The sequence below is a fragment of the Eleutherodactylus coqui genome, chromosome 1, assembly GCF_035609145.1.
Source record: "Eleutherodactylus coqui strain aEleCoq1 chromosome 1, aEleCoq1.hap1, whole genome shotgun sequence".
Lineage (NCBI taxonomy): Eukaryota > Metazoa > Chordata > Amphibia > Anura > Eleutherodactylidae > Eleutherodactylus > Eleutherodactylus coqui.
Window position 1 is genome coordinate 172,990,631 of NC_089837.1, and position 17,168 is coordinate 173,007,798.

General features: G+C 41.7%; 1 protein-coding gene across 1 annotated transcript in view; it reads right to left on the bottom strand.

Annotated features, from left to right (window-relative positions):
* The window catches only part of LOC136628113 (glutathione S-transferase 3-like), a 36,350-nt gene that overhangs the window by 5,651 nt on the left and 13,531 nt on the right, over positions 1–17,168 (bottom strand). The window contains exons 2-5 of the mRNA XM_066603761.1: positions 9,412–9,511; positions 8,974–9,025; positions 6,679–6,811; positions 2,729–2,870 (exon numbers count right to left, since the gene is read on the bottom strand). Coding sequence (XP_066459858.1) covers positions 2,729–2,870; positions 6,679–6,811; positions 8,974–9,025; positions 9,412–9,498 — 414 coding nt within the window. The 5' untranslated portion in view covers positions 9,499–9,511. The remainder of the gene's footprint in view (positions 1–2,728; positions 2,871–6,678; positions 6,812–8,973; positions 9,026–9,411; positions 9,512–17,168) is intronic.

Sequence of the window (17,168 nt, forward strand, 5' to 3'; positions counted from 1 at the left end):
AAATATTAAAAATTCTAAAAATTTTCCCATTTTTCGCCATAAAGAAAAAAAATTGTATGTAAACGTCTGAACTATTAAAATAACAATATTTTTACCACATGGTAAAAACTGTAAATGCCACTCCCTCTAAAAAAAACAGCATGCCATAATTGCAATAGATTTTTGGTATCCTTCCTCCCAATATATTTAAATACAGTGATCAAAAAGACATACATTTCCAAAAATGGTACTAATAAATACTACAACTCTCCTGGAAATAAAAACGAGCCCTCACACAGCATGATCACCCAAAAATTTTTAAAAACTTAAGGGTCTCAGAATTTAGCGACAGATAGCAATGTTTAAGAAAAAAAGGTTTTTACTTTTTGAAAATAAAAAAACATTTAACCTCACCCAAAAATGGCGCAATTGCATTTTTTAAAAATTTCTCTCTACCTAAACATTTTTTAAAAGATTTAAAACATTATATGCTACATTAAATGGTACCATTAAAAATACAACTCGTCCTGCAAAAAACAAACTTTCATACAGCTATGTCAATGGAAAAATGGAAACAGGTTAAATCTCTTGGAAGGAGGGGATGAAAAAACAAAAATATAAAAAAAAGGTAAATCTCTGGTCCTGAAGGGCTTAAAATGTCTAGTGATCCGAGTTCAAAGAAAAACATTACAAGAGAACCTCTAATTTTGTGTGACATTTTAGGCCTGAGCTACATGGAGCACTTTTGTTCTACAGTCCACAAGACTCCAAACTTAGCACTTTAGTTTATAGGTCTCATAGAAGATGACAGAGACCCTTTACAAGAGGTGAGCCCTTCCCACAATGCTCCTTACCTTGGAATCATAGGTTATTGTTTTCAAGGTCTGGGCACTAGGGCTGATAGAGGGGCTCTGCATGTATTAGTGAATAGCCAAACAGCCAGGGTATATTTTAATGTTTTTGCACTGTACCTATCTGATTAGTTTTGTGCTGTGAAAAGATAACTAAAAGGTTCCTGGTGCTGGTTTGTATGAGTGCCAATCATCCTACCCAGGAAGATGGTGATCCGCATGAGTGGATAACCCAAGAGTTCCATAAAGTGGAGGTGTGCTGTGGCACAACATGCCACAAGGTTTTCTATAATGCAATTGAAAGGCCCAGAAGGCAGAGTAACACAGTCTGCACAGGTGAATGCAGAGTGTGAACATGCTGCTACAGAAACCACAGCCAAAACACACAAGGGAATTAGTTTGTGTGTTCCTAAAGATAGTGGTTAAAAACAGTGAGAGGATCGCATGGGAATGATCCTAAGATTTCAGCCTCAGTGTGTGCCGCAGAGTGAGCCGCAGAGGCCGGCCATGTGTGCCTTTGCTTTTCTCAATGGAACCATTGGAGATAGCCAAGTTCGAGTTCTTGGCCATCTCCAGCGGTTCCATCGAAATAAGCAAAGGCACACGTGCCCACACTTTGGTATGCGTCATGGCTGAAAACTCAGGATCTGTGGGGGATTCCTGCAGTCAAACACTTCCTCCCCCAGGAATCAGCAAGTTGTCCCCTATCCTTTGCAAGCACACTTCATGACCCCTAGCTGTCTGACTACTTACTATTATGTGAAGTGTTTGTGCTGTGAAAAGAAATAAAAACTGGCACATACCGGTTTTTACCAGAATCCATGGTGTTGAAAGTGAATTTCAATGAGTGCTTACCATCTTACCAAGGAAGATAGTGATCCCTGGGAGCTGACATCCATCAAGTTGTCACAATGGTAACATACCCTGTTTCCCCAAAAATAGGACGCGTCTTATGTTAATTTTTGCTCCCAAATATGCGCTACGTCTTATTTTCAGGGGGTGTCTTATTTCGTCGCGGCAAATCTGTCTGTGGCCGCTAATCCGTCAATTGGCCAGCTTTGTGGACGAAATTTCTCAGAAATCTCGTCCACATGGGACAGCAAATCTGTCACGGCAAAGATGGGAGAAGCCGATGTTGTGGTGCGGATTCACCGGCCACAGAAATGGAAAAGCGTGCAGCCAGGTCGCTTCAAAACAAGTGGCTGAGTGCCGTGGGTTTTGAAGCAGCGCTTTCCCGGCGGAAATCTCGCTGTTTATCGCTGTGGCCAAACTGCGAGATTTCCGCTGGAAATACGCTCTGTGAGAACCCAGCCTTAAGAATCACACACAGGTTGCCTGACTCACACACAGAGCCATAAAAAAATAAGGGCTGTAAAGTAACGTACCTGGCTGCAGACAGAAGTTCCTGTACCACTTGTAAGCAGGGATGGTATTGCAGCTTCCGACCACCAGGGGGAGCTCATCACAGCAGACATGTACAGCAGGAACAGAACGTACAGTATGGACTTTTCCAGCCAGCAAGGGGAGCTCACAACAGCACACTCGTACAGCACAGCAGGGACAGGATAACAGCAGACTGTCTGCAGATCTACCTATAAATCTGGAGGTAGGAGACAACGGGGATGGCAGCAGGGGACAGGCCTCTTGACTTGTCTGCACACTTTACTATGCCTTACTATCGGGGGGGTGCCTTATATTTGGGACTTCTGCAAATTTCAGGGGGTGCCTTATTTTCAGGGGGTGCCTTATTTTCGGGGAAACACGGTAGTATTGCAATAACATATGGATCTGCAGAAGACTAAGTATTCTAAAAAAAACCTCATGAAGCTTTATGTGCAGTACTTTAAGTTGCATTAGCAAAATATTTCTGGAAGCTAAAGTAGTAACAAAGGCTTTACCTTTTCATAAGCTGGAAAGTATCTGTTTTTTGCCTTGGACCGTATGGTATTGAGCTGTTCCTCTTTTTTTTCTGGAACAGTGAATGGGTAGCTCATAATAAGTTCCATAAGATCAGAGGTACCTCCCACATACATATCAATCCTAAGGACATGAAAATAAAACATATTAAAGCTGTAAAGTACTGGTATTTGCAGTCACACAGTTTGCTAGTAGGGACTTATGAATACATCAACTAAACAATTTACTTAGTAGTTTGTGACTCTTAGGGATTAAAATATGATTGTTCTCAGTAAGAGAAACCAAGTAATCTTGTAGATATGATACCTTTTAATGGCTAACAAAAATACATGATGTTATAGCAAGCTTTCAAACCTACTTAGGGCTCTTCCTTAGGCTTAATGAAACAAATGAAACAGATGTGGATGGGGCATATATATATACTTAACATACCAGACAAGTGCAAATTAATCATGCCATGTCTCTACCTTGTCATTATATATATATATATATATATATATACATACATACATACACTAGCTGATATACCAAGCTTCGCCCGAGTTAATTTGGTACTGGTGTTTATCTGGTGTTCACACGGAAAATCTTATGAAGTCGTGGTTACTTTAGAGATACCGAGGAAAAAAATATGTTCACCATTTTGCATGGTTCTTTGCGTTACCCAGGAAACACCACGAGGAGGTAACCATGCTACGTTTCCTTTATATGAAATTACATCAGGAAGTTAGAGAATTAGATTATGCACGTAAAATTTGGATGCTAATTCTTTTGCGCTTAGAATTGAATAATCGAGTTGAAACCCATTAACTTTTCCTATTTATGACATAATCAATGCCCGTGCCAAATTTCAAGTTTCTATGACATTGGGAAGTGAGAGAATTAGATTACATACGTAAAATTTGGACGCTAATTCTTTTGCGCTTAGAATTGAATAATTGAGTTGGGACCCATTAACTTTTTCTATTTATGACATAATCAATGCCCGTGCCAAATTTCAAGGTTCTATGACATTGGGAAGTGAGAGAGTTAGATTCTGTACGTAAAATTTGGACGCTAATTCTTTTGTGCTAGAATTGAATAATTGAGTTGGGACCCCTTTACTTTTCCTATTTTGGAGATAATCTATGCTTGTGCCAAATTTCAAGTTTCTACGACATCTGGAAGTTAGAGAATTAGTGGCGAGTCAGTGAGTCAGTGAGGGCTTTCGTTTTTATATATATATTATGTATGCTTAATCCAGATCTGTTTCATTAAGCCTGAGGAAGAGCCCTAAGTAGGTTCGAAAGCTCACTATAACATCGTTAATTTTTGTTATCCATTAAGAGGTATCATAGCTACAAGATTACTTGGTTTCTCTTAATGAGAACAATCATATTTTGCTCTACTGGCTAACACAGTACCAATTTTTTTTTCGCTTTACCTAGTCTTAGAGTTTATTAATAGGGTACCAATAGAAGTGCATGAAGCATTTACTTTACATCTGTATGCCTTTTTTCTGGACACATACATTTTTCAGGCCGATTCTGTAACAATGGCAAAAAAATTGTGGGATGCCCCATCAGTTGTATGTATGGAGGTATTCACCCCTAGAAGCATTAGGGCACCATGTATTACCATAAAAAGTCTGTGCCATGTGCATACGGCCACGTGTGTGTGATTATTCTCAGAGCAAGAAACCAAGTCATCTTGTAGATATGATACCTTTGAATGGCTAACAAAAATGCATGCCGTTACAGCAAGCAAGCTTTCGGGGATATCTCGCCCCCTTCGTCAGGCTATTGAATGAAACTAGTTTGCATGGCACATAATTATAACATACAGATGAAGAGGGGAGGAGAACACATTCCTCTTGATCTAAATAAATGTTCACACACAGAAATTTGGGATTGTTTTGCACTCAAAACTTAAAACAACAAACAAACAGAGCGGAGACTTACATCGTAAATCAGTCCACTGAGCACAGGACAGTTTTATGATGTGTCTTCTCTCCTTCAAGCTACACATGGAAAGAGATGCAGCACCACCTAGTGGATGGCAACATTATTACAAATCAAGTTCTGAATTTCTATGAAGTTTTAAAGCAAAAGGAAAAAAAAAAAGATTTTTAATGATTCGAAGGAGGACATCTCTCTTGTCAGCATGTCCCTGACCACAAAAATGTTTTGCCACAGGTAGTTCAGTCTTTCCCTCTGTAATTGAATGGCGATGAGATCTCATCCTGGCTCTCAGTTTTTGTCCTGTTTCCCCGATATAAAGCCCCCCAACAGGACATTTACTGCACAGGATCAGGTACACAACAGGTCTGAAGGACGTCAAGCGAGATGTCCTCCTCCAAATCATTAAAAATCTTTTTTTTTTCCTTTTGCTTTAGAACTTCATAAAAACTCAGAACTTGATTTGTAATAATGTTGCCATCCACTAGGTGGTGCTGCATCTCCTTCCATGTGCAGGTTGAAGGAGAGATAAGACACATCATAAAACTGTCCTGTGCTCAGTGGACTGATTTACGATGTAAGTCTCCGCTCTGTTTGTTTGCTGTTTTAAGTTTTGAGTGCAAAACAGTCCCAAATTTCTCTGTGTGAACATTTATTTAGATCAAGAGGAATGTGTCCTTCTCCCCTCTGCATCTGTATGTTATAATTATGTGCCATCCAAATTAGTTTTATTGAATAGCCTGACGAAGGGGGCGAGATATCCCCGAAAGCTTGCTTGCTGTAACATCATGCATTTTTGTTAGAAATTAAAAGGTATCATATCTACAGGATGACTTGGTTTCTCGCTCTGAGAATAATCACACATTGCTCTACTGGCTAACACCGTACCAAACCATTTTTTTTTTCATTTTACCCATGTGTGGACACAGCGTATTCATATGCAAGAGAAATAAATCGCAGTATGCACCAGTTCTATGTGTATGATGCAGAGCCCTTCTATAGGCTCTGTATAGATACACTGCCCCTATGCAGGCATTGTAAGAGAGCAGCATTTCGATACGTATCCCCACTATGCAGTGCATATGCGTGACATCAGATTCCTGAATCTGCGCAGTGCATACTTAGCACTGCATTGTCTCTGCCGGCAGAGCGAAAGGGCTACGCATGCGTAAAACGATGTAGAAGAACCGCGCATTTTATGCATTTTCCCTTAGGGTGAGTTCACGCATCGCTGATTTTCTGCTGGTATTATTTCAGCTTTTGGTGTGGATCTGCAGCGCACTCACTGATTACAGTGAGGCGCAGAGTGTTAGCAGAATGCAGTCGCTCACGACCTGAAGGTTGTGGGTTCAATCCCCAGATGGTTCAGGTAGCCGGCTCAGCCTTCCATCATTCTGAGGTTGGTAAAATGAGTACCCAGCTTGCTGGGGGGGTAATAAATAAATTACCTGAAAGCTGTGGAATAAGTAGGTGCTATACAAATAACAAATCTCTCATTCTTTCCTCTTTAGGCTAGTGAATCACAGCCAGATATCACCCTCGCCATCTATGTGAAAACACCTGTGATGTGAGGCGTTTTAATGTGAAATAGGATGAAGGAAAGCCACAGCCGTGGCAGAGGACCGTGGAGTTGAAGGCAATCTCGCAGAAAGATAGGACATGCAGGAAAACTTTGTGCTATGCAGGAAAACATCACCTCACATGATTTTCTCAGCCGCGTGAACCGTCTTTAGATTGACAGGCTATTGTGTATGCAGATACACAGGACCATGTCAATCACTCTCAAAAGGGCGGCAGAAGTTCTCCACTGATGAATACAGCAAACTCATAAATCATGTGTCTAGTATATTCTTTGAGTACTCCTATTACCCCAATGGCACAATATTTTTTGCACCATTTTGACCTTTCCCTTTAAGCTGCTGCCCTTACGTAGGGCAACCCAGTCTGATGTCAGATCCGCTGTAACTGGAATGAAAATAAAAAAAATTAGCTCTTACAAAACTCTCTCCTTCAGGTCCTTCCCGTAAAGGTTATACTTTGCAGCAATGTATTGGAGAATAGCTTTAGACTGGACGAGTTTCATTCCATCAATTTCCACCAATGGTACTTGTTCAAACAACAAGACTCCATCTGAAATTATAAAAGTGTAGATAAAATGGCAAATGTATGCGCCTGTATGCACCAAATCCACTAAATCTAACACAGATAACTAATTTAAAAAAATCTTTGTGTAATATAGGTTCTTAATTTATGAACACTGATTTCCAGTTGATACATAAGGCTTCTTTCACGCGGGCTACAAATTCATCGCTACAAAACGCATGTATGTGAAGCTCGTGGTTTCTAATGGGTTCTTTCAGACTACAAAACATCTCTCATGTGAAAGAACCCATTGGAAACCATGGGCTTCACATACATGCGCTTTGTAGCGATGATTTTGTAGCGAGATTTTGTTGCCCGTGTGAATAAGGCCTTAAATGTAATCTAAGTAAGGCCTCTTTCACATGGGTTACTAAATTGCAAGATTTTGTAGTGATGCGACATTGCTACAAAACGCATGTATGTGAAGCTCATGGTTTCCAATGGGTTCTTTCAGGCTTTAAAACATCTCATGTGAAAGAACCCATTGGAAATTATGGGCTTCACATACATGTGTTTTGTAGTGATGTCGTATTGCTACAAAATCTTGCAATTTTGTAATTCATTTGAAAGAGGCCTAAAGTTGAGTAACTTTGTAGCGCACTTTACTTATCACAAACTGGTTCAGAGTACTGAGTTACAGCAACTGTTATAGCCAAGACTTTCATTTAAATTTCTGCTTGATCCTGGGATTTCTAGGTTAACACTAATGGGTCTTCTTGTGATGCAAATGCATTTTTATGGCTCTGCATCAGAAGCCCGATATGGAACACTTGTCTGATGACAGCCATTGTCCAGCTCTAATGTGACCAGAGTTAGCTCCTATCCCAGGTTTTTAACTCCTTAAATGCCACTGTCAATGCATCTGTAGCATTTAAGAGACTGACAGAGGGAGGGGGCTCCCTCTGTCATGCATTAGCCCCCTGACATGTGATCTTGAACTGCCAATGGGTGGCTATGGCACCTGTAGGTCTAGCAATGGCCTCTACGCTGGTCTGAGGCAAGGCCTCATTTGCTTGTAGAGGACAGGGCAGTACATGGCCATGTATTCTATGAAGGATTAATCCAAGTCAAGTTTGAGTCCACTAGTGGAACAAAAATTACAAGTGAAAGAAGTTTAATAAAAAAGGGGAAAAAAAACATTTAAAAAAGAAAGAAAAAACAAACAAAACTCAACCATCTCTTCCCTTGCACTTTACTATGTAAAAAGGACTCATCCTGCAAAGGAAAAAAAACTTAACACAGCTCCATCAACCATGAAATAAAAGGTGTTATGGGTCTTTGAAGCCAGCAGTTCAAAAAATGATATATTTTTTTAAGTGTTTGTATTTAGCAAAAGTAGTAAAAACACAAAAGAAACAATATAAATTTGGTACAGCAATAATTGTACTGATGTGCAGATTTAATTGAGCATGTAATTTATATCACATGGCTCACACAGTAAAAAAAAGATTTTTTAAAAACATACAAAAAAACAAGGCCTCCAAAAAATGAAATAAAAAGTGATCAAAATGCCTCCATCAATGAAAAAATCAGAATGCTATGGCTTTTGGCATGTAACAGCGCAAAAGCATTTTTTTTTCTTAAAAAAAAAAAGTGTTTAGTTTCACAAAGTAGTAAAATGTATTTAAAAAACCCAAATACTACATACAGGTGATATCAACATAATCATGCTGACCTAGAAAATAAAATTATTATTTATACTGCATGATTAGCATTTTTTTTAAAGTAAAAACACCATGACAAAATTTTAGCCTTTTTTTTGTTATTGTCACATTTCAAGAGCCATTATTTTTTTATTTTTTTCTTAACATGATTGTATTAGGGCTTATTTTTTCCTGGACAAGCTGTATTTTTTTTTTCTTAACAGCATTTTGGTGTACTGGCATAACTGACTGTAAATAAAAAATACAACGTGTCCAGGAAAAAAGGGCTCTTGGAATGTGACAATGAAAAAAAAAATGAACAATGATATTTTCATGATGGATTTGGTGTCCAAAACTACTTTGACCCAAGGCATTGCTAATTCTAATGCTAGTTCATATCCAGAAATATTTGTCCTGTACTCTGTAAGTAGTAAAAATAAAAAAACTACTACAGTCAGAAAACAATTGCCAAGTGAAAGTTAAGGCATTGTCAAAAGAGTTAGTTACCTCGAAGTAGAGCCTCATAATCTGCCCTGGTTTCCAACATCTCTTCTTCAAACTAGAAAAGAAGAACATTTCTGTGAATAATCATTTAGAACAGTTGCTTTGGTACCTAAGGATATTAGAGCACTTCCTGCTTCTCTGCTGGTTAGGACATCTCATCCAGTCTTGACCAGGACAGGAGGGGAAGTGCCGTAGCAGCGCGATTCTCCCATCAATTTCAATGGGAGTGAAGCCGGCACCCGCACTTCCTCTCCTGCCTGCTTATGACAACATCAGGCCCACTGCACTAGACAGTTGGCCAGACGAATAGCTGATAGACGGGGGTCCTGACTGGTGGATCCCTATTCATCAACCACATGTAGCTTATGCAGAGGATAGGTCATCAGTTAAAAAAAGGGCAGGTAACCCTTCTAATACAATATGAAAATAAAATACACAAACCTCAACGCCTGCTGTGGCCAGAAGCCAGCGTACGGACTCCATTAAACCTCTGCCATCGAAGTAGCATAGCTTAGGCTTTCCAGGCATCTTTATTTGCTATCTAGATGTATAAATGACAAGGGGAAAAAAAGATACTTGCTGTTAATGGGGAGACACTAAATAAAAGTAAAAAACAGAAGAATCATTTGACGTCATTTCTAGAGATGAGTGAACCTACTCGATCGAGCACCACGATTTTCGAGTACTTCCGTACTCGGGTGAAAAGATTCGGGGGGTGCCGGGGGGCGGGGGGAGGCGTGGTGGAGCGGGGGTAGCAGCGGGGAACAGGGGGGAGCCCTCTCTCTCTCCCTCTCCCCCCCCCACTCCCCGCTGCAACCTCCCACTCACCCACGGCGCCCCCCGAATCTTTTCGCCCAAGTACGGAAGTACTCGAAAATCGCGGCGCTCGGGCGAAAAAGGGGTGTGGCCGAGTAGGTTCGCTCATCTCTAGTCATTTCACATTTAGCCTGGTTTGTTAAGAGAGGGAGAGAAAAAGGATGTGACATATCATACTGATTACTGCAAGGTAACCAAAAAAGAAAAATATTGAGATGGAAAATCATTACATTTGTAGAATCTGCAAGTAATCAATGAATGTTTCCATGCACTACAGCAAGTGGATATCTTGAAAACTGAGGAATTGATACTCAAAGTAATTAGGAAACTACATAATTTTTCATTATACAATTTTTGGCAAAATTCCTTAAAGGGGTTGGCCCATAAATATTTATAACCTACCCATAGGACAATGATTACAAGAATGGCTCCTCAGCCCCCATGTGAATGGATCTGTGGTGAATCAGTCAATCTGACAGCAATATACTGTGAAACCTCTTGAAATAACAACTTCTTTGAGAAGACCACCCCCTTATTCAGATCAGAATTCCTGTGACGATTTTAGTTCCAATATGCAATGCATTTAGAACGTTTTCAGACCCTTTTCACTGGTTTTACATTTTGTTATGCTCTCACATTGTGCAAATTAAAAAAAAATATATATATAGAATTTTCCCATCATTCTGCACTCGATACCTTATAATGACAAAGTGAAAAAAGAATGTTAGAAATCTTTGTAACTTCTTTTTTTTTTATTAAAAAACAACATTTTGCATTGACACAAGTATTTGTACTTAGTTGAAGCTCCTTTGGCAGCGGTTACAGCCTCCAGTCTTCTTCGGTATGATGCCACAAGGTTTGCACACCTGAATCTGGGGATTTTTTTGCCATTCACCTCCCGGATCCTCTCAAGCTCCATCAGGTATGGGGGTCCAATTAGAGAAGTCTGATTGGGTTGAAGTCAGCGCTTTGGATGGGCTACTAGAGGACATTCAGAGAGTTGTCCCTAAGCCTCCTTGGCTGTGTGCTTAGGGTCATTGTTTTACAATACATTAAATAGCACTATTAAAAAATTTGTCTCACCAAAAACAAGCTCTCATATGGCTAGGTTGAGAGAAAAATGTAAAGAATATGTAAATATTGTTGGTCATTAAAGGATTAAATATGACCTTGTTCAACACACCCCAATAATGTAAAAAATGTGCATTATCCCTGTATGAGAAGCCTGACATTTTTTCCCCAAGTGTAAACAAGAAAAGCTTTGTTGAATTCTTGATGAGCCTCGAACATGAACTCTGTTTGTTCAGTAGTCAAATGTCTTCAGCAGTCTTTAGAAGTTTGAGCCAGCACAGCGGCACACTGATCACATGAGGAGGCCTCTATTGTGCAAGTGCATAGAACATGCTTTGTTGTCAACAAGGAGTAACTCTATGAATGGCAGTAAGGCTGATTTCACACTGAAGGGCTCAGTTCAGACTTTCCATCTCTCTGCTCCATTTTTGGAGGAGAGAAACTAAATTAAAACTGAAAAAAAAAAGATCCTACTTTTTCCCCGTGAATCCCGCACTCCCCACTATGTAAATTCCCAGTGGATGCCAGGCGTTTTCATGTCAAAACAGCCTCACATCACTTCGGGCAAGCGGAGGATTGTGGAGTTCCCCCCATTGCTTTCAATGGGGCCGGTACTGCTGCTGCCAGCCCCATTCCAAAAAATAAGAGATGAGATGTGAGAGCATGCATGAAGATAGTGTGATAGACATGATGATTATTTTGGTATAAAATGTCTATCGATTTATATAACCCAAATGTATTTTGCTGTTGTAATGACTTTCAGCTCTGAGGAGTTTAAAGGACACACACACACAATCTAATCATGGTATTTGCTAGACAATGGATGTCTGATGTAATGTTAGTTAAGTACATAGAAGTTACACAAGAGACCTCTAAGAGTTAAGGGCTATAGTGTTACGTGTATATCCTGTGTTTAACACTGAGTGTTTACCTAGGCCCCCTTCCACTCCTTCACACAAGCTAGTTAAACAATGATTCATCACTACACGGAGCTGACTTCAGCTAGGACAAAAGTCCATACTACCTCAGCACTTGGAAGGGGGTGGGTAGAGAGGTGGGGGATTCTATATGATCCGACAAATGAGAATCTTATATGTTACTGATGTAATCTGTTGCACGCCCATTGAAGGGCGGTTGTCATGTGTTATAATAAAAGGCTTGAGCCTCTACACATTGTAGAGACTCTCCCAGTTTTAGACCAGCACTTGTGTCTGATCTGGTTCGATGATGTGTGCACACGATATAATTCGGAAGCGACAAAATACCCCAAAGCCTGCTGGAGAAATCATAATCCAGATCAGTGGCGTCCCTGGGTGGGCGAGTGGATCTGTGAGGTCACAGCCTGGAACGTACAGAGATCGGCAGATGGCACGCAGAACTCAGGGGCCCGAAAATCTACAGAACACGGTAAGATTGCTTTATGTAAATCTACCGATGTGAGCTGGGTTCTGACTGCTTTTCTGCCTGTTCCTGATCCAGACTGGACCTTCACTGAAAGACAGGTAATAACTCTAGTTCTGTCCACCCGGAAAAATCACCATGTTACCTGTCTAGGGGTATTTTGTACGCTGTGTCTGCTATGTCTGAGACGGTTAAAAATTGTGTATGCAAGACCAAGAGACAAATTCTGTGAGGGTTAATGTGTCAGGAGGGCGGACTCGGCTGTTTAAGTCTGAGGGAACACGCCAGTGACACGTGCTCCTAGGTAAAACTAGTGTGAGGTTAGGAAGACTTATGATACGTATACTTACCTTTATGATTGAGCGTGTTATGTTCTCATATGTGGAAAGGTATAGCCGTGCTTTGTGACGGCTGATTTCTCCAGAATATTGTTGAGGTTTTGGTCATTGAAAATAATCGTCAGTCTCTGTGTATAGCTAAATGTCCTGTCTAGATCGTGTACAAGGAGTGCTCTTGGGGATTACTAGTATACGGTGGGCTGTTATAAAGGTAGATGAGATATATACCTTGAGCCGTTGTGGGTATTCTCCAGTAATCCCATCTGTCTGGTATTATAGAAAGAATGTGCAGTGTTGATTATTGGGGGGAAGGCTGCTGATAAGAGTGAACTGAAAGCTTTTTCCAATTAACCCTTTCTGTTTACTTTGTCGTTCCCTGTGTTTTGTAGAATTAATGTGCATTGTAATCTGAGTGGGAAAGAGAGGTTATATTGGAAGGATTTGGAGAAAGCGGATTTTACAAGAGGAACACTACTGTGTCCAGAAACTTCGAATAGGCTAGAATAAGCAGGTAGCATAGAGTTGAGCAAAGTGAGCAAGGACAAAGGTCATAGAGCTTGTGATTTGGTTGCTGATGGGAAAGGACCAGGAAAAGTTGCAGAAAGAAATGTCAGGTCATGGACAGATAAGATAGGCTGTAGAAAGTTTTCAGAAGATGAGCAGGAAGCCTAGCAGAAAGAAAGGTGTTTTTAGATTGCTAGGAGGAGGTATAACGTAGTTAAGAGATTGAAGAGGGGAAAGCATGTAGGGGGGGTATGTGTATTGCTAATGAACAATGTAATGCCTTTGTGTTGACTACAGCCCCTCCCTGTAATGGCGGCCGTGCTTGCAATGTTTACAATCCAACATAGTGTGACTCTGCAGTAAATGTAGTGAGGCCTGCCCCCACCCTGAAGTTACTTCCCCCCCCATGTGCTCACTTTCAGGGTGTGTGATGTTACTTCCGGTCCCTCCCCATCCGGGACAGGACCTGGCCCCGCCCCTTCCTCCTCCAGTGGCCATCTTGCCTCACCAGGGAGTGCTGCTACTCCTGGGCCCGCCCATTCCTCCAGCGGCCATTTTAGCCTCACCTGGGAGATCTGTAGCCCCGCCCCTTTCTGCCTCTGGCAGCCATTTTGCTGCATTTGGGAGGCCTATATTCCCCAATGCCACTGTATCCAGTGCTAACATCATGATTGTCTGAAGTAAGGTTTTGTTTGACCAGACTTTGTTATGCTCCAAGATGTGGCCACTTTGGATGTGTGATAAGTTCAGGGAAACAAACCTTTGTGGAGATGCAGCTTGGGACATAGTAGATGACTAAGCTGGTTTATAGTGCATGGAAGATTGGAGTTGATGCATGGGGGGCAGAGACCGGGAATACATGACAGGGGACGCTCTCTCATGTTCCCAGGGGCTCTGTTTTCCACTGCCCGCTTCTCCAATGGATACTCAGACCGATGATGTTATGGAAGGCTCCTACAGATGAAATAATTTCCCTATAGTCACCCAGCAAACTTTTTCATGCAATTTGGTGAAGTAATTTTACTTTTTATGTGAAGAAAGAGGGACTGAATTGCCCAGAGTAGGATGTTAATTCATCCGTATTCTTTAGTTTTTTCTTTAAGCCTTTTGTATATTCTAGTGTCAGTCTACACTGAAGCTATAATTATATTCCGACAGGAGAGTAAAAGCTAAACGCTGGCCATACCCTGAAATACTATTACACTGGGTGACGTAAAATTTGAATTGTGTGGCGCCCCCTTGTGTTAAAAAATACTAACTGCGACCTGAAAGGAAAAAAAAAACATTTTTTTTGTAAGGAGATTTTCGCTCAGACTTCGCTGCATACAATGTCACCTTGACCTACAAGGTGCTTGTTTTTGTGCCTCTTGGTTTACTAGTTTGAACGCAATTACTCTTTTTCCATTGAGTATTCCTGTTCAAAAGGGGGGAGGCATAGGTGATCTGGGCCATAGATGATCTAGGTGTTGTAGATCAGCGATTGGGTTTGAAAAAAAAAAAAATAAATAAATGGAATAAGATAACAAGATTCCGAGCCATGTGAAATAGAACATCAGCATGATTATTTAGTACTAATTCGGTAAGAAACTGCAGGTATGCAAACAGTTACCAGAACCCCTGTTGATAATGCATATGTTGAGCTTTTTGCAGATGGTATCAGGGTGAGGATTGATGACTCCACATCGGATATGCAGTGGTCACACAACAAGATGTCCTAGAAGCAGGAGCTCTGGCTCCGCATGTCTCAGTACAAGAAGCGGAATTGAAGGCCCTCACTGAGGCGAGTAGAGTGGCGAGAGGTAAGACCGGCAATCCTTTACACTGACTCCTGGTATGCATTTGGCACAGCTCATGATTACGGCCCAATATGGAAGGCCAGACAGTTTTTACCTTAGCAGGACAACCAATTGAGAATGGTGCAGCGGTACAGAGTTGCATGGAGGCCCTGCTTCTACCTGACAAAGTTGAGAGTTCGCACTGAGTCCTACACTGGAGAGGCGAGAGACGACACCCTCGCTGACAGCGCAGCAAAGGCAGCGGCCCTCAAGCCGTGGAAGAAAGAAGAAAAGATACTGACGGCATGAGTCAGTGGTAAAAACTTTGGACATTGACAAAAATTTGGACTTTGATATGCTAAAGACTTTTACAGTTACAAGCCAGCAAGGAAGTAAAGAATAAATGGACTAATATGGGAGCAGCAGAAACAGGACAGCGTGTGGTGAACGGTCAACAGCACTTGCCCACCACAGTTCCTGTATCCCATGATGGCCCAGCTGATGGACGCAAAAGACCCACCTAGTAAAGCAGCACTGACGACGACGCTTGAAAGAGGTTGGGCGACTTCTGGGTTCTCTGTAGCTGCTGCATCATTTGTCCGGTTTAGCATGATCTTTGCCATAGGTGAGTCAGGGCAGAAGTAAATTTGCCACATCACACTTGCCGGGACCACTCTACCCATTTCAGGGATTGCAAATTGACTATGTTCAGCTCCCCACTTGTTGGGAAGTATGAATACGTGCTTGTTGTTGTTGATGTCTTTGCAGGTTGGAGGCCGACCCTGTCACCAAGGCAAACAAGTAGGTAACCGCAAAGAAGCTCATGAACAAGGTAAACTGTAAATATGGGGTACCAGAAGTGATTCAGAGTCAGACAGAGGTATAAACTTCGCAGGTGAATGTAACATGTCATGTCTGCTCTGGGTGTATCCCAGGCCTTTTACATACTGTACCACCTTTAGTGTAGTGGAAAGGTGGAGAGACGTAGTGGCACGCTAAAAAGTAAGATACTTAAAAATGACGCCACTTTGGAAAGACTGTCCTCCAATAGCCTTATACAGTGTTAGATATGAACCCAGGGGGGATTATACATTATCTCCCTACGAGATTGTTTGGGCTAGCCCCAAGGCTAGGTTGTTACTATCCTCAGTAGTTACAATTACAATCTGATGTGTTGATTGAGTATGTGATTTCCGTTGTTAAAGAACTAACCAAAGCCTATGCACAGGTGTTCTCTTCCAGACTCAGAGGCAGACACTGGGACACATATCTTGCAGCCTGGGGATTGGGTGTGCGTCAAGAAGTTCCTCAGGAAGCACCCTCCTGAGCCCCGATTTGATGGCCCCTACCAGGTGCTTCTGACTACTGCCACAGCTGTGAAACTAGCCGAAAGACTTACATGGATCCATGCTTCATACTGTAAGAAAGCTTCAGATCCGGGAGACCAGTCTTAGTTGTGCCGAGGACATTACTCTGGTTAGGGCTAGTGAGAGAGGAGGGTGGCAACTGGAATCCTTAGTCGGAAGAATATGAGGGTATGGTTACCTTCTGGTATAACTCGTCCAATGCTCAAGTAGCCGCATATTCCTTTGACTATTGTATTGTGGTCCCGTGTCTAGGCGCAAGATCCCACCGCAGGCCAGATTTAGCTCAGTCCAGCTGGTTATATGACTTACATACCCGGGGATACAATATGTTTGCGCCACTGATAACGTCTGGGGAGAAGACTGCCGTTATTGGGGATTAGTGGGATGTAACGCAGGAACAGACTAGTCCTATAAACCGCGAAGTGCCTTAAATAAGAAAGATAGGAGCGGGAAATCCCTAATTAGTCGTATAACCCTCCTTGAGAATAATAAGGACAGCAGGTATTGGAAGGCTGAACTTAGTATGTTGCTTGGTTTTAATGCGGTTTTTACATTAACCATGGGAGATCCAAGCCCGGGGGACGGGGAGACTTATAGTCTGGGGACATACCGGTACGGGAGGACAGATCCCTTAGGGAAGTTTAAAACAAGGGATATGGTAGATGCAGCCGAATGGAAGCCTTCACTTAGTCCCGTGCCCATAATTAACCCCCTCCGCCGTAAGATAAAGACCTTGACGAACATGATGATCATAGCCAACCCTACCTTTTGAGGACACCTTGACAGTAGCGACTGGCTACTCTGACCAGAATCTCTGGTTGGAGTTGATGAGGTACAATGCTAACAGGAGCAACAAGTCTAACTGTTGCGTGTGCGGTAGTGCCCGACTACACTCGGGGATGGTCCCCCTAAATCTCCCTGTAGAT